The following is a 16,711-nucleotide window of genomic DNA, read 5'->3' as shown; positions in this document are numbered from 1 at the left end:
AACTATCGTATCCCATAGTTATTGTACGTGCAGCTGCCTGATTTATTATTAATTTATTAATTAATTTTTTTTTTCTGGTTGTAAGTGTGGATGGTCGTAAGTCGACGACCAGGTGTATATAATAATAATAATATTCTGAAGGATGTAAGTAAGTGAAAGAACACAACCTTGTGAAACACTAACAGTAGTTACAAAGTTTGATGATAAAGATCCATCAACAATCACATATATTAATATGCTCAAAAGTGGATGACATAAGTAAGATCTCCCTATTCATCAACAGTGGCAGAATCCATATTGCTGACTAGTTTATTAGATGAGAGGATTCAGGGTAATGTCAAGTTAAGTGTTACTGGTTTTCCCCATTACTTTTAAAAGAAACTGAAGTGAAAATGGATGGGAATCAGATGGCAAAGATTTGTTATTTTTCTTAAAAATGGGTTGAATGTGGACTTTCCATACTGCAAAAGGCATACGACTGGAATATAAGAAAATAAAAGGGCAACAGAAACAGCAATCATTTCATAAACTTTCAGTACAGTTGGAGAAATTCCATCTAGTTCAGATTTTTTTTTAATATCCAGTTTTGTCAAAAATTTTCTGATTTCTTTCCAGCAAAAAATAATGGGACACTGAACGTGTTTAGAATGGTAGGAAAGTATTATTGAAATTACCTACACAATTAGAAAATCAAAAACAAAACAAAAAAAAAAAAATTAATTAAAATAAATAAATAAATAAATTAAAAATAAAAGCTAGGGTGGCTTTTTCTGTAGGTAATGATGCAATGGAACCATCTGAGTGCAAAAGAGGTGGAAGCACAGTTGGACAAAAGTTATAGCCAACAGGGTTTGGCAAGAGACAAAGCATAACCTGCTTTAAGCTCTTTCAAAATCATTTTTAATGTGCTGATCATTTGTAGTTATATCCAGAATGTGATATAAACAGAAAAGGAGGATCGATATTGCGACAAAAGCCCACTGCATATATCTCTGGTTCTTCTTTTGTACAACCTTGGCATGCTTCTGGAAGAAGAAGAAAGGCTTAGTTAAAGGGCAATAATTTACAGTGGAATAAATGTTTCCACTCTAACAAGAATTGCTCCAATGCATGTATTATTTGAAGAAAATTTGCAGCAGAAATGAAATTTATGGAAAAAAAAAAAATTAGCATATAACACTAGAAAATAAAATTAAGATGTAATGAAAGAAATTGAACTGAACCAGATACCACTAATATAATTTAAAAAAAAAAAAAAAAACATAAAGTTGGAAAGATCAACTAAGAATGAATGCTAGAGAGATGGAAGATACTGAATTATAGACTAAATGCATTAAGAAACAAAGTACACTAAATTCATGAAAGGAAGAAAAACATACAACAATGAAAGTATCATTCCTCGTTTTCTGATGACAGGCAACAAGTTCAAAGGTAATGTCTGAGGAATAAAACATTAAAATATTCCCAATAAAAAGCACATATACAGGGGTGGCAGAGTATGCATCTATTAAGGGTAACACAAGGACAACTCAAAATTTTAAATGCTTCATTGTTATCATATAAATATAAAAATCATAATGATATTTTATTTTGTGTAAAGCATTCAAGGTGAAAGCTGCACATATTCAAAGAAGACAGTAGGATTTCATTTGTAATATATTATGCTTAATATCAGCATGAAGGATACAAAGAATTTAAATTAAATTAAAATATAAACCAATTTATATGTTGTGTTCTATTCGTTTTTTTTTTAACACTGAGAATATTTTCAACTTTCCTTTTATTTTATATTTTGCTAAAAGCAAACTTGATTTTAAACCCTATGGTTATTCAGCTCTCTACTTGGCATCCCCTTTCTTATATTCATATTCAAACTCAATTATCACCTGGTAACTCAATCTTATTTCTTGCAAAAGAAATAACTTTCTATTTACCCCTAACAACTAAGTTGGGTTGTTTAAAACAAATTTATGATTAGTGATCAGCTAAGATCATGATACAATAGTGTGTTATGTCTGTGAACTGTATATGTATATATATATATATATATATGCTCAGGCTAGTTTATCAGTTTTGCAGGAAGAGGCTTGGTTTTTTAGAAGTCAAACCAAAGCACTAACTAAATAAAAGTTCTTCACGTTGTGGATGGAATTTGTAACTAATCTTTCCAAGTAGTACCTTATGAAAATAAAAAACGGAAAGAGAGAAGATGAAGAATACCTTTTCATGTTGGGCACATTGACCTTTCCTCTTTCTGGGAATGTTGACATCAATTTTGGCTCGAACAAGAGTCATGCTTGATGTGACCAGACAAATGTGAGCCAAGCCTTCGTGCATTATAACTGCTGCAAGATCAGCGTGCTGTACTGGATCACAAGCCATCTCTTAAAAACACAAATTTGAGAAGTTAACATTTTTTGAATAATTCAAAATATATAAGTCCAAAAACATAAAATGCAGTAGGACCTTATCATCCATGGCTTCACAGTTAAGTTTTGAGAATTGTTTTGTAGTTCAAGGCAGATGGATGCTTTAGTTTGTGGCTATGAGCACAAAAGAAAAATTAGTTTGAGCTGAAGTTGAACAATACCAAGTGATACTGTCCCTATCTTCACTCTTACATATATGCTTTCCAGTCTACAGTGCATAAAAGTCTATACTAGTATTTCTCAACTCTCAGAACATATTTCACATTTTGTAATCATAGCCCAGCAATAAATTCTATTAGTTTACATTAGGAAAATGCACTCTGTTTTTTTTTATGCATGAGAAAGATGCCAAAGGTTATAACTGGAATACTAAGAACAATTATGTATAGTATTCTTTATTTTCTCATTTTGAGCTCATAAATATTGTTATAAGTTTGAAAGCAACCATATGAAATTATTCTACATGTGCTTATGTTATTTTTATTTATTTCAATGGCAACTTTTCGATGATTCAGAAGATTAATTATGAAAGATGAATCATTCTTTCATAAATTAGTTCAGGAAACCAACCTACACTAGATCTGCAACTATTAACTTTGCATCCTTCATTTATTTTATTTGTTTTTGTGTATCCTTTCAGTGAATTTTAAATAACTGTCAAAAGGATCACTTGATGGAAAAAAGCATAAAGTTTAAGCAAATCACTCAGGCTACTATGGAATTCTACAATGAAGTTTAAACAAGATTTCAGAATTCAAAACAAGAATTTTTCAAAAAAAAAAGCTGAATTTCCATAGCCAACCAGTTATGTTCTATCTGATGATATCTAAATATGTGTTAACATATTTCTTATACAGAAATATGCTAATACAACCTTATATGCAGCAAAGAGTACCGAAAAGAAAATTATCTTTTCCATTTTGTTTAGTTTCAATGCTCAAGGTTATTTTTGCAAACCAAATAAATTAATTTTTCATGAAAATCTGGCTATTATGCACTGTTAAAGCTATGAAGTCAATTGCAGAAGTATTCAGTATTCAGAATTGTAAACCCTGTGAATGGCAAGGTCCTACTAGGTATGACAATATGTTAATATATATGCATGATTCATTCTCATAAGTGGTAGAAAGGTGTTTATTACAAAAATAATTAAAATTAGATAATTGATCAGTAATTAAGTGGTGAGTGGGAACAATTTTAATTCAACTTAACAAATTATCATTTCTGCTTTTTTTTTGTTATAATTTTAAATATATATTATTTAAAATTTGCTCTTTCTTTCAGCAGAGTTCAGGTTAATATAAATGGTTAACAGAACAGTTAGGCATCTTAACAAAATGTATTGTGATGTAGCTTGTATTTCCATGTATATTTAAAATGATGACTTTGATATAAAGGTTGAAATGTCAAGGGCTATTTTATGTTAGTTTTCAGGTTAATATAAATGGTTAACAGAACAGTTAGGCATCTTAACAAAATGTATTGTGATGTAGCTTGTATTTCCATGTATATTTAAAATGATGACTTTGATATAAAGGTTGAAATGTCAAGGGCTATTTTATGTTAGTTTTAAGAAAAGTAATTGTTCCAACATGGGTGTTTGCCATAATTTATATATAATGAATGCTGACCACCATGTAATCATGAACTAAATAATTAAGTTTTTCAAATAAAACTTAAAAGGCTGGTGTTCAACAACAAAAAATTAACAATTTGTCGTTACTGAATCCAATGTCAGCACCAAATGCAGTACTATCATGAATCTTATCATGGCTATTAATTAAAGAAAAAATAAAAAACCATAATCAGTTGTTTTAAAAGACAATATGAAATCAAACACAATAAAACATTAAATCCAGATACCACATTAAATACAACTTAAATAACAAGTCAGTCAGTCAGTGAGTAATAAAAAGACAAAGACGATGAAAATAGGTAGAATCGTTGAAAATGTCAACTGTGTTTTGAATGGAGAACCTGTGGAACAAGTAAAATATTTCAGCTACTTAGGTACGTTTTTAGTGAAGATGGTAAATTAAATATGGAAATAGACAACAAAATCAACGAAACTGGTATGGTAGGAAGTCAACTGAATATATGTATATGGAATAAGAGAGAAATTAGTCAAAACACTAAATTAGCTGTATACAAGACAGTGTTCAAACCAATTTTAACTTATGGATTTGAGAGCTGGGTCAGAAGTAAAACACTTGACCAAAGACTAGAGACCACAGATATGAGAGTCCTGAGAAAGATTAGGGGTGTGAACAGATGGCATCAATGGCAATGTCATATTAAAAACGAGGATATTAGGAAAGAACTTGACACTGTCAACATCCAGGAATGCATTAGTAGTGCTAATCTCAGGTGGTATGGTCACTTAAAACAGAATGGGTGAGGAAAGAATAGCAAAACAAGTGTTCTTTGCCAGGTTGGCAGGAAAACGACCCAGAGGAAGACAAAGATATAGGTGGACTGATAGATTCATAAGATCTGATAATGTTGGAATCTTGACAAGTAACAGACTGATTTGGAGGAAAATTGTAGATAGGAAGTTAGTAATGATGTAAATTTTTCATGTAGTACTATCATATCCTGTACACCCCTTGAGGGTACATGTCAGGAATTTAATGATGATGATTGTTTTTCCTGTCAGTGAGCTCTGATGTAACTAAAACAATATAGAGATATTTTTAATACATTACCACTTTTGTTCTCTCTCTCTCTGTGCTATTAGTGACTTTTTTTTTTAACTTGAAAAATGCCCATTATCATATTGAAGAAAAACTGTATAGACAGGCTTTCTATTTTATTTTATTATTTGACATCTACAGAATCAATAACAGAAATCTTAGAATAAAATAATAAACAATTAATGTTCATCAACAACACAGAATAGTGCAACAAGCCATCCCTACAATACTAAAATGTGTTATAATAGTATAATTATCAGTTTGTGCTAACTTAGCATTTTCCTGCATTTTTAGCTGCATCATATTTCTATGTTTTCTTTTACCATCTCACACAAAGACAGTATGGAACCAAAAGGAGAAGCAGAAATGCAATATAATGTTGGATAATTGCAAAGTACAACACATGATTTGTCCTAAGCAGTACAAATTTTTAATGTAAAATCACTATTTGCTCTATTTGTGCTAATCTCAATTCATCGCACCTTAAAATATACCTAAATGCTCTATTAAAAATTCTTGACTGTGTGAAGAAAAGAGTAATTAGGCTGATCAATAATCCTTCTCACATTTCACTCCCCTTTTACATAAGATTTTGTTTCTGCTGTATTCATTTTCTACAGGTGTTTCCATTGCTATTTTCCTGAAGTGAATTGGCAAATTTTCTGGCTTTCCTCTAAGTCAAGTGCATAAGAATCTGGTAGCACTGATTTATAGCTCAACTCTAAACTAACAAGTAAACTGATTTCTATTCTATATTTTCTTTCTTTCTTCTCATATCTAAATAGATGTCAAGTCTTATACCTGAGAGAAACTGATAAGATAGCTTAAGTGCAACTGGATAAACATAAACAGCATCTTAGATTTTTGAAAGTATAACTTACATCCTTTGCAAAAAATGATAAATTATAACTTATCCTTTTTTTGCAAGGAATATAACTTGTTCTTGTTATAATTGGATTACTGTGCTCAGGTGGTCACACGGGGTTTCCTGGCCAACTCAGGAAAACCAATGGTCTATGGAATGCTCTCTATAAGGATAACTTGAAGGTTTGCAGGTTGCAAAAACTGGTTGATAGGTGAAAAAGGGGAGATATGATAGAAACATTTAAGTTACTTAAAAAAAGATTTTATAGAATTAATACAGATGAATTATTTCAAAACTTGGCTAGAGGGGAAAAGACAAGAGGTAATTCCTGGAAATTGGGTAAGAGTGTGTTTAGCAAAGGTGTGAGAACGAAATTTTTCACTTTAAGAGTGGTGAATGAATGGAATGGATTGCCACAGTTGTGTAAGAATAATAAAAGAAATATTTAAAGAATGTAACATCTGTATTATTGCAGAGCAAACAACATCAAAATGGTTTGAAATAAATAGATGTGTAAGACAGTGCTATGTAATGTACTAATTTTTAACAGTCATTGATTGGATTATGAAAAGGTGTGATGCATAAAGAGAGGAATAAAATGGACTTTCATATCAGTTGGAATATCTGAACTATGCAGATGATATAATTTTAACAATATAAAAATTAACATACAACTTCGAAATAAATATGAATAAAACACAACAGCTCTTCAAATGTAAACAAAATTAAGAAAGAAATTACGGCTGATCAATATACAGTAGAAAAAAAATACATATATACCTGAGGAACTAACATTAATACTGAAAGTGGAACTAAAGGATATAGCACAAAGATGACACAAGTAAATATTATTTTCAGAAAAACAAACAACATAGGCAGTCAGTCAACTTATGTAAATCTCTGATGTACACAATCCAGAGTTATAGACAACACCAGGAAAGCTCTTCCAGTAAAACAATACAATTTTACTTCAGAATTTAGATGTTAAAAGTGAACCTTCCAATGAAATAATGTTCTTTGGAGACAGCATGTTGGCAGTGTATTTTCCAACACTCATTTCTTTGCTGCAGTCTCCACTGAGTGGATAGCTAGGGTATTGTTATAGGTTTATTTTTATTTTTTATTTTTTTTTGTGATTTACAGGGTTAAATAATGACAAGTAAAAAGATTGAGTGATGTGCAGTGTGCTCACTAGTAAATGTAATAAAACTGATTTCAAGGTAAAATTGAACATAAATAAGTATAGATGTGGTCAAGGCATTGCAAGCCTATCACATGACTTTAAATTAGCTACAGTGACTACAAATGCAAACACTAAGCATGCAGCTTGCATTGTACAACATGCTAAAAGATCTATATGCCATTGAAATCTATTATTATAACAAAATTGTATTCTGATGAAGTTTATGAAGTGGAAAAGAAGTGATTATGAGTGTGGAATAACAGATACAAAGGCACATTTCTTTAAGCCTAATTACTATATAAGCAAAAGGATGAATCTTTACAATGACAACAATTGTGAGGAACCTAAAAAATGTGTTGCTAGTCAAGACTGGTTTAACAGATTTAAGAAATATGTGGCGGATAATCATGTAAAACATTATATTTTTATTATAATATAATAAGGAGATTCAGTGGCAAGCTCTGAAGAAAACATTGATTGATTCAGCCAGAGAGGCATGTGGTGAGGTTGTATGCAAGGATAGAAAAATCAGAACTCCATTTTGCACACAGGAAGTCAAAGAGAAAGAGAAGGAAAAGAAAAAAGCATATCAAAAGTTTATGGCAAATAAGTCAGCTTGTGCTCTTAGAGAATACAGAGACAAATGTAAGAAAGCGAAACATTGTGTAAAACTAGCTAAACAAAAGTCATGGGAAGAGTTTGGTAAGAACATAGAAAACAGATATCAAGAAGGTGGCAAGATATTCTGGAGGTTGTTGAAGAAGCTTAGGAATGGAGGAAAGAGTGCTGTAAAAGAAGTTAGAGATGATAAAGGTGACATGAAAACAGGAGAAAAAGATATCCTTGAAGTATGGAGTAATTACTTTGAAAAACTGCTAAATGAAACAAGCAGTGATGACAGCACAGTGATAAAAAACACTAACCAGGCATGCAGTCAGGAATACATATCCATACTTGAAGTAGAAAAAGCCATCAAAGGCTTGAAATGTGGAAAGGCAGCAGGAGTAGATGATATTCTACCAGAAATGCTGAAGTATGGTGGTATAAAAGTCTTACAGTGGCTGCACTGCATAGTTCAGAAAGCCTGGACAGAGGGACGAATTCCCGATGATTGGAGTAGAGCTCTCATAGTACCCATATATAAAAAGGGAAATAAAACTGAATGTGAGAATTACAGAGGTATTTCCCTACTGAGTGTTCCTGGCAAGATCTATGCAAGTATACTTGAGAAATGGTTGAGAAGAATTGTGGAAGAAAAGCTTGGTGAAGAACAAGCTGGATTCAGGCCAAATGGAGGCTGTCAGAATCAGATCTTCACTTTACGACAAATAGTCGAGAAAGCATGGGAATATAACAAAGATCTGTATTTAAGTTTTGTCGATTTGGAGAAGGCATATGACAAGGTGCCAAGAGAGAAGCTATTCAATACGCTGCAGTTATATGGTGTCAATGGGGCATTATATCAAGCAATACTTAGTCTTTATTTGAGTTGTAAGTCAGCAGTTAGAATTGAAGGAAGTACAGGAAGACGGTTTAATGTTAAATCTGGTGGGAGACAAGGATGTACATTATCCCCTCTGTTATTCATTATCTATATGGATCACATTATGAAGGAATGTGGTATTAAACTTGATATCAAAATTGGAGATGTTAATGTCAGCTCTTTGCTTTATGCGGATGATGTTATACTTCTAAATAAATCCGCTACAAGTCTGCAAGATTCTCTGACTAAATTGAATAGCTGTTGTAATAGATATGGTATGAAGGTCAGCAATAAAAAGACAAAGACAATGAAAATAGGCAGAATCATTGAAAATGTCAACTGTGTTGTGAATGGAGAACCTGTGGAACAAGTAAAACATTTCAACTACTTAGGCACGATTTTTACTGAAGATGGTAAATTAAATATAGAAATAGACAACAGAATCAGCAAAGCTGGTATGGTGGGAAGTCAATTGAATAAATTCATATGGAAGAAGAAAGAAATTAGTCAGAACAGTAAATTAGCTGTATACAAGACAGTGTTCAAACCAGTTTTTAACTTTTGGATCTGAGAGCTGGGTCAGAAGTAAAACACTTGACCAAAGACTAGAGACTGCAGATATGAGAGTCTTGAGAAAGATTATAGGCATGAACAGATGGCATCAATGGCAATATCATATTAAAAATGAGGATATTAGGAAAGAACTTGACATTGTCAGCATCCAGGAATGCGTTAGCAGAGCTAATCTCAGGTGGTATGGTCACTTAAATAGAATGGGAGAGGAAAGATTAGCAAAACAAGTGTTCTCTGCCAGGTTGGCAGGAAAACGACCCAGAGGAAGGCCAAGATATAGGTGGATTGATATGGTACAAAGTGCCTTAGACAATAGAAATATAAGATCTGATAATGTTGGAGTCTTGACAAGTAACAGACTGATTTGGAGGAAAATTGTAGATAGGAAGTTAGTAATGATGTAATTTTTTCATGTAGTACTATCATATCCTGTACACCCCTTGAGGGTACATTTCAGGAATTTGATGATGATGATGATGAAGCACGATTTTTATTAAAATACTAAATTAAATATGGAAATAGACAACAGAATCAACAAAGTTATATGGTAAGAAGTCAGCTGAATAAATTTATATGGAATAAGAGAGAAAATCCAGGAATGTGTTAGCAGAGCTAATCTCAGATGTTTAAAGTCACTTAAACAGAATGGGGGAGGAAAGATTAGCAAAACAAGTGTTCTCTGCCAGGTTGGCAGGAAAAAGAACCTGAGGAAGACCAAGATATAGGTGGATTGATATAGTAAAAAGTGCTTTAGAAGATAGAAATATAAGATCCAACAATGTTGGAGTCTTGACAGGTAACAGATTGATATGGAGGAAAATTGTAGTTAGGAAGTTAGTAATGATGTAAATAAAAAATGTAGTACTATCATATCAATTCCTGATGTTGATAATGATGATGATATAATATAATATAATATGTGGTACTTAAGGGTCAAAGCAGTATAACTGAGAGGAGACCTCCACATAGCCTTTAAAGGAATGCGCAAAACCGACCAGGGCTTCTGACCTAATGTCCAATCCAAACCTTCTCGTGGTGCACCCTGTTTGGGAATCTACCTAGATACAGACTGATTTGGAGGAAAAATTGTAGATAGGAAGTTAGTAATGATGTAAATTTTTCATGTAGTACTATTATATCCTGTACACCCCTTGAGGGTACATGTCAGGAATTTGATTAATATGCTGAAATTAATTGCAACAATCCCTTTGTATATTTAAAGTATTCATATTTGGTCATGAAGTGTTAAAATATAAGGCTTTTTATTGTTTATGTGACCATAGGTGTTTTTAATTACTATATATGTTCATATAATAACACCTACCAGTTTCGCTACCAACTGTCTAGCTTTCTCAAGGCTTGAACGGTAAACACAAAAAAATGATAAATGCACAAAGTATAAAGAATACAAAACCGCTAACTATAAGGTAGCTAAGTTGATACGTTCACGTGACAATGTCAGCATGTATTGCGAATCTAATGCTAGTAGTTGGTTTAAATACAATTCTGATGTTATGAGCTTTTAACAATCTCACTATATTGAATGAGACTTGGAAAAATTTAATCAATTCACTCAGTTTGATGGAATTACAGTACGCCAAAAATCATATAACGCGTGTTTTCAGGACATAGTCTAAAGAATCACAATACATGCTGACATTGTCACGCGAACATATCAACTTAGCTACCTTATAGTTACTAACAGTTTTGTATTCTTTATACTTTGTGCATTTATCATTTTTTTTTGTGTTTACCGTTCAAGCCTTGAGAAAGCTAGACCGTTGCTAGCAAAACTGGTAGGCATTATTATATGAACAAATATAGTAATTAAAAAAAAAAACTATGGTCACATAAACAATAATAAGTCTTATATTTTAATCCCTTTGTATACGAGGCAAGAATTTTAATTAACGCACCTTTAAATTTACCAAAATTCCACCAAATACATCATTGCTACAACTTACAAAGCTCTTGTTTTCTTAAAAAGACATTCTTAAAGGCAGTAGAAACAACAATGGGAGAAAACGCGATTAGGCTCCAAGAATTTTGGAAAAATTTTAACATTAAACATGCAGTTGAAAACATTCATTACTCATGGGAGCAAGTGTCTTCTAGCTGTTTGAAAACCTTTTGCAGAATGCGTTAATGATTTAGGTGGTTTTCAAAATCCTGTGAACAACGTGGCTGAAGAAATTGTTGCAATTGGTGAAGACATTGGTTTTGATGGTGTTGATGCAGAAGATGTTAAAAAATTATTGGATTCAAATTCAAAAGATTTCAGTGACAACGATCTTCTTGAAATTGAACAACGAACGAATGGAATGTGAAGATGAGGTTCCAAAGGAGATAACAATTAAAGAACTGGATGAATATTTCACAGTTTAGAATCGCTTAAGCAGCAAGTAATGGATATGGATCCAGATGTTAATCGAAGAATGCTTGTTTGCCGACATCTAGAGAGTTATTTTGCTTGTTATTGTCGAACTTATGCTGATAGGAAAAAATTAAAACTGTTCGAACAATTCTTGATAACTTTTTTTTGATAAAAAATTACAGTAACTAATATAGGTACAAGCATTTATTAAACATTTCCTTTGCATTCATTTTTTATCTTTCCTAAAAGAGTACCATATAAAATGAATTATTAATACAGTAATCGATCATGGACGAATTGTAATTTTTACCGTTGATTATTATATTTGTTTAATGCGATTTTGATATAGGCCGTAACATCGAGGGATTAATTAATTATTAATCATAATCAATGTATTATGATAAGTATTATAATATTATATATTATAGTATATTATTAAATATTATATATTATAGTATATTATTAAATATTATAATAAAACCGAAAGAAACATTTTCATAGCAATACAAACATGTTGTTATTATATGGGAGACATGGAAAACAACAAAATAGGAAGCCCAATTAAACAGTTTTCGAAGTGTTTGTACAAAATGAAGATGATTTAGCCATAATGTGCAATAAATAAATGATAAGCTATATAAGCACACACAATAAAAAAGTACTACCAGTGAAATAAGACACAGACAGATGTGGAATAGGCATACACTGAGAATGAGATGGATCTTGGAAGAAAAAGGAAAAATAAAAAGCCTAGACTAACTCTGCAAAAGAATGACAAAAATAGATAACAGTGGAATAGGGAAGCTGGATGATGGCAGAATTAGCTGTCAGAAATAGGAGGTTAACTAGAGGGGAAATCAACCTATGTCCCACAGGACACAGAGAAGATAGGCAGGTATGTAGATAGAAAAGTTATAACTTGCTTAGCATTTTATACCATAGAACAGACTGAAAAAAAAAAAAAAAAAAAAAAGACTGCTGTAGTCTATAAATGCAAAATTTAATCTTGGGACTTTTTTAAGAAACTGATGAAGCTTAATTATGATGTTATGAGTATCAATGGTCAACACTTTTACATAATTACTGTTACAGTTGACTATCATGCCATGATAGAAATGATGACCCAGTCTCAATCTTCTTGGGAATTATGGCACACATATTTGTCTTGGAATATCCTTTTTCTGAAACATACTGGAGGCATTTTGTTTTGTGTTAATTCTGCCAAGACATCAGCTGTACTGTAAATAGGAATATTTTTTTCTTATCACTACATAGTTGCCTTGATCTGAAAGTTAAATTACTACACCTATGAAACATGACATTAGCATCTAAGTAATTCTACATGACTCATATATAAGTACATATTCTCAATACTTACCTATTCTCTCAAGTGCCACACTATCCCAATGTGTTTTAGCCAATGTAAACTTTCGGTTTACCTCTAAATCCAATGTATGGTACTGACCCATCTACACAAATAACACAGTTTTAATAAGCATGCATTCCATTTGTTATATATCTATATTAACTGAACAGATTTAAAAATGACTGGCTTTATTTACTTTGGAAGAATCTTTTATTCTGTTAATAATCATTTTCATTATAATTTCATTATTTTTTTTTCCTGCCATATGATGAGGAAATAAAAGTGTTTCATAAGGAAAACAAGCACATAAATATTGAAGGAATCCTAAAACAGATGCTGCAATCTAAGAGCTTAGGTGTTGAAAGTTATTCATAATTTATTTTAATCATATTAACAACACCAAATGATATATAAAATGTTTTATAAAAAAAGATGTTTATTAACTGGCTTATATTTCACTGGATTTCAAACCAGTATCTTCAGAGCACAAAGCAGCATGTTATAGTTTATGTGATAATGAGTAAGTGAAACAATTCAAATTGTAACAGACAAAAGATCTGAAGTCCTAATTTGGCACCCTCTAATTTTGTAAAAAAAAAAAAAAAAAAAATTAAAAAAAAAAATTACAGCTATGTCTCAGGCTCCCAAATTTTTGGCAAATCAATGCAACCATACTTGTTCAGGTTAGGAGAATTCTTCAAAGCAAATGGACAAGCTGACACTAAAAATAATCTTTCTGACCTGTAATGACTTCTGAATAGCACATTGGTTTTCTTCCATTTAATCCTGTCTGAAGGGGAAAGAGGGGGGTTTCCTGTCTTGCCATTATTATGGCAAGAAGACAGGACTGGCATACTGTGCTATGGACCCCCCCCCCCCCTTCACACAAGATTAGATGGAAGAAAATCAATGTGCTATTTAGAAGTCGTTACAGGACAGAAAGATTATTTTTAGAGTTAGTCAGGTGGTATGGTCACTTAAACAGAATGGGCGAGGAAAGATTAGCAAAACAAGTGTTCTCTGCCAGGTTCGCAGGAAAAAGTCCCAGAGGAAGACCAAGATATAGGTGGATTGATATAGTAAAAAGTGCTTTAGAAGATAGAAATATAAGATCCGACAATGTTGGAGCCTTGACAGGTAACAGATTGATTTGGAGGAAAATTGTAGATAGTAAGTTAGTAATAATGTAAATTTTTCATATAATACTATCATATTCTGTACACCCTTTGAGGGTAAATGTCAGGAATTTGATGATGATATATATAAAACTATTGATGTTCAGTATAATAGTTAGAGAAAAAAATATTCATCACACCAAACCTAAAACTTTCCCTGTTTTGAGGAGGTCACATTACTTAATACTGTCCAATGATTTTTTTTTTTTTTTAAATTTTCAAATGGTTATGGGATAAGAGCTACTGCTTTCAACTTTTCATACTACAACATGCACCATAATTGTCAAATGTTATTCTATTTTGTTTTCTCTTTACTGTACCTAAGCATCGTCAATGGTCTTGAAACAAAACCAAACATTCTGCTGTAATAAAATAATTTGCTTTGAATATAGGTAAATCCATCTTTTAATAAGTTTTAGTCACACCAACCTAGGGTGTTCTGAAAAGTTCTTGGCCTAACAATGAAAAAACAAATTTATAATTTCAAAATTATTTTTATTTTTTAACATAATTGCCCTTAAGCCTAATACATTTATTCCAGCAATGCTCCAGCACCATTATCCCATTCCTGTAGCGGTTCTTAGTAAAATCTGCAAAATACCCCTCAACAGCTGAAATCACCTCTTGATTCATAGAAAAATGCTGACCAGTGAGGAAGAGTTTTGAAGAGATAGAAGTCAGAGGGAGCCAAATGTGGGGAATAGGGTGGATGTTCCAACAATTCATAGTGCATATCCTTTAATTTTTCTGTTGCCAAAACACCTTTGTGGTTTTCATGAGGATAATGCATCTGCATTATCCTCATGAAAGATGATTTTTTTCTTCTGTAAACCAGGTCTTTTCTCACGAATTTTTTTCATTTAGTCTGGTTAAAAGATCGAAATAATATTCCCCAGTTATTGTTTTACCCTTTTCAAGATAATTAATAAACAAAATGCATCCCAAAACACCGATGCCATGACCTTTCCTGTTGATGGAACCGACTTTGTCTTCTTTGTCACTGAACAACTGCCTTCTGTCCACTGTTTTGACTGCTATAATAAATTTAGTTTAATCCTTTATCCAAGTGTGAGCAAACAAAGTTTGCACCTGAAAGTATCTTCAGGACTGGGTTAAGGTGGTACAACACCAGGGCAACTCGTTGCAAAGGTGGAGCAAGCTACCAACACTCCTGTCTCTCCTATAATGCAAAACACATCTCCTTGCGGATATGTCTAATGTTATGCATTAAGGGAAGGGCCACTACCCAGACTAGTTTCGACCTTTATTGAGGTCTCTTCAGTGGGTGAAGAGGCCCACGGATATGTCTAATGTTATGCATTAAGGGAAGGGCCACTACCCAGACTAGTTTCGACCTTTATTGAGGTCTCTTCAGTGGGTGAAGAGGCCCACCGAAGAGACCTCAATAAAGGTCGAAACTAGTCTGGGTAATGGCCCTTCCCTTAATGCATAACATTAGACATATCCGCAAGGAGATGTGTTTTGCATTATAGGAGAGACAGGAGTGTTGGTAGCTTGCTCCACCTTTGCAACGAGTTGCCCTGGTGTTGTACCACCTTAACCCAGTCCTGAAGATACTTTCAGGTGCAAACTTTGTTTGCTCACACTTGGATAAAGGATTAAACTAAATTTATTATAGTCTAACCAAGTGAAAAATAAACTTTCAACAAAAACGTTTTGACTGCTGTTTGGATCCTGGTGTGTAATGGTGAATCCAAGTCTCATCCATAGTAATAAATCGATGCACAAAATCATCGTTTTATTCTTTTATTCTTTTTAATTCGAGTTTTATTCTTTTTAAAACACTCCAAGCATTGTTCAGAGATTTTCATGCGAGTGCGTTTTTGATCTGCTGTGAGCAAGCACAGCACCCAACTTGTGCAAAGCTTTTTCATTTGCAATTCTTCATGCAAAATATATCCTACATGTTCTTTTGAAATGCCTATAGTCTCAGCAATTTCATGCACTTTGACTCGCTGGTCATCCAATACCATGTCGTGCACTTGATCAATGATTTCTGGTGTTGTTACACTTTTTGGACATCCTTTATGTGGATCATCTGCAGGGCTGGTATGGCCATGTTTAAAGTCGGCAGCTCATTTCTTAATTGTCAAAAACGAAGGAAAAGGGTGCCCATAAACTTTTATGAACTTCAAATGAATTTCTTTTGCCATACCTTCTTTTACAAATAATTTTATAACTGCACGATACTCAATTTTATCCATTTCAAGAGATACAGACAGCACTTTTGCTTCAAGTAGCTGTATAAAACACACTACTTGTTAGAATGAATCACATGGATGCTTATTACAGATGTACCAATTTAGAAAAAAAAAATCTTGCTGATATTGGTGTCATCTGTGGTTGAGGCCGAGAACTCTTCAGACCACCCTCGTATGTATCAATATTTCAACATATTCTAAGATGCCTGTTGACAATACAACAAATGACCAACCTTTGCCAGCAAAGGTTGGTCGATTGGCAGAGCCTCTATTACTAATGGCTCGCATAAAGTTAAGCAAGTTTGAGCGCGGTTAGTAGTTGGAAGGAGATCGTTCGATGCTGTTGGC

General features: G+C 32.7%; 1 protein-coding gene across 1 annotated transcript in view; it reads right to left on the bottom strand.

Annotated features, from left to right (window-relative positions):
- Nucleotides 1-16,711, bottom strand: part of pelo (pelota mRNA surveillance and ribosome rescue factor) — an 84,449-nt gene that overhangs the window by 46,400 nt on the left and 21,338 nt on the right. The window contains exons 4-5 of the mRNA XM_090409989.1: nt 12,979-13,069; nt 2,221-2,384 (exon numbers count right to left, since the gene is read on the bottom strand). Coding sequence (XP_090266115.1) covers nt 2,221-2,384; nt 12,979-13,069 — 255 coding nt within the window. The remainder of the gene's footprint in view (nt 1-2,220; nt 2,385-12,978; nt 13,070-16,711) is intronic.

This window comes from Typopeltis vanoorti, chromosome 20, assembly GCF_054136105.1.
Source record: "Typopeltis vanoorti isolate ZY-2024b chromosome 20, IOZ_Tvanoo_1.0, whole genome shotgun sequence".
NCBI classification, from domain to species: Eukaryota; Metazoa; Arthropoda; class Arachnida; order Uropygi; family Thelyphonidae; genus Typopeltis; species Typopeltis vanoorti.
Note: the sequence above shows the minus strand (reverse complement) of the source record. Positions and strands in the feature narration are given on the sequence as shown.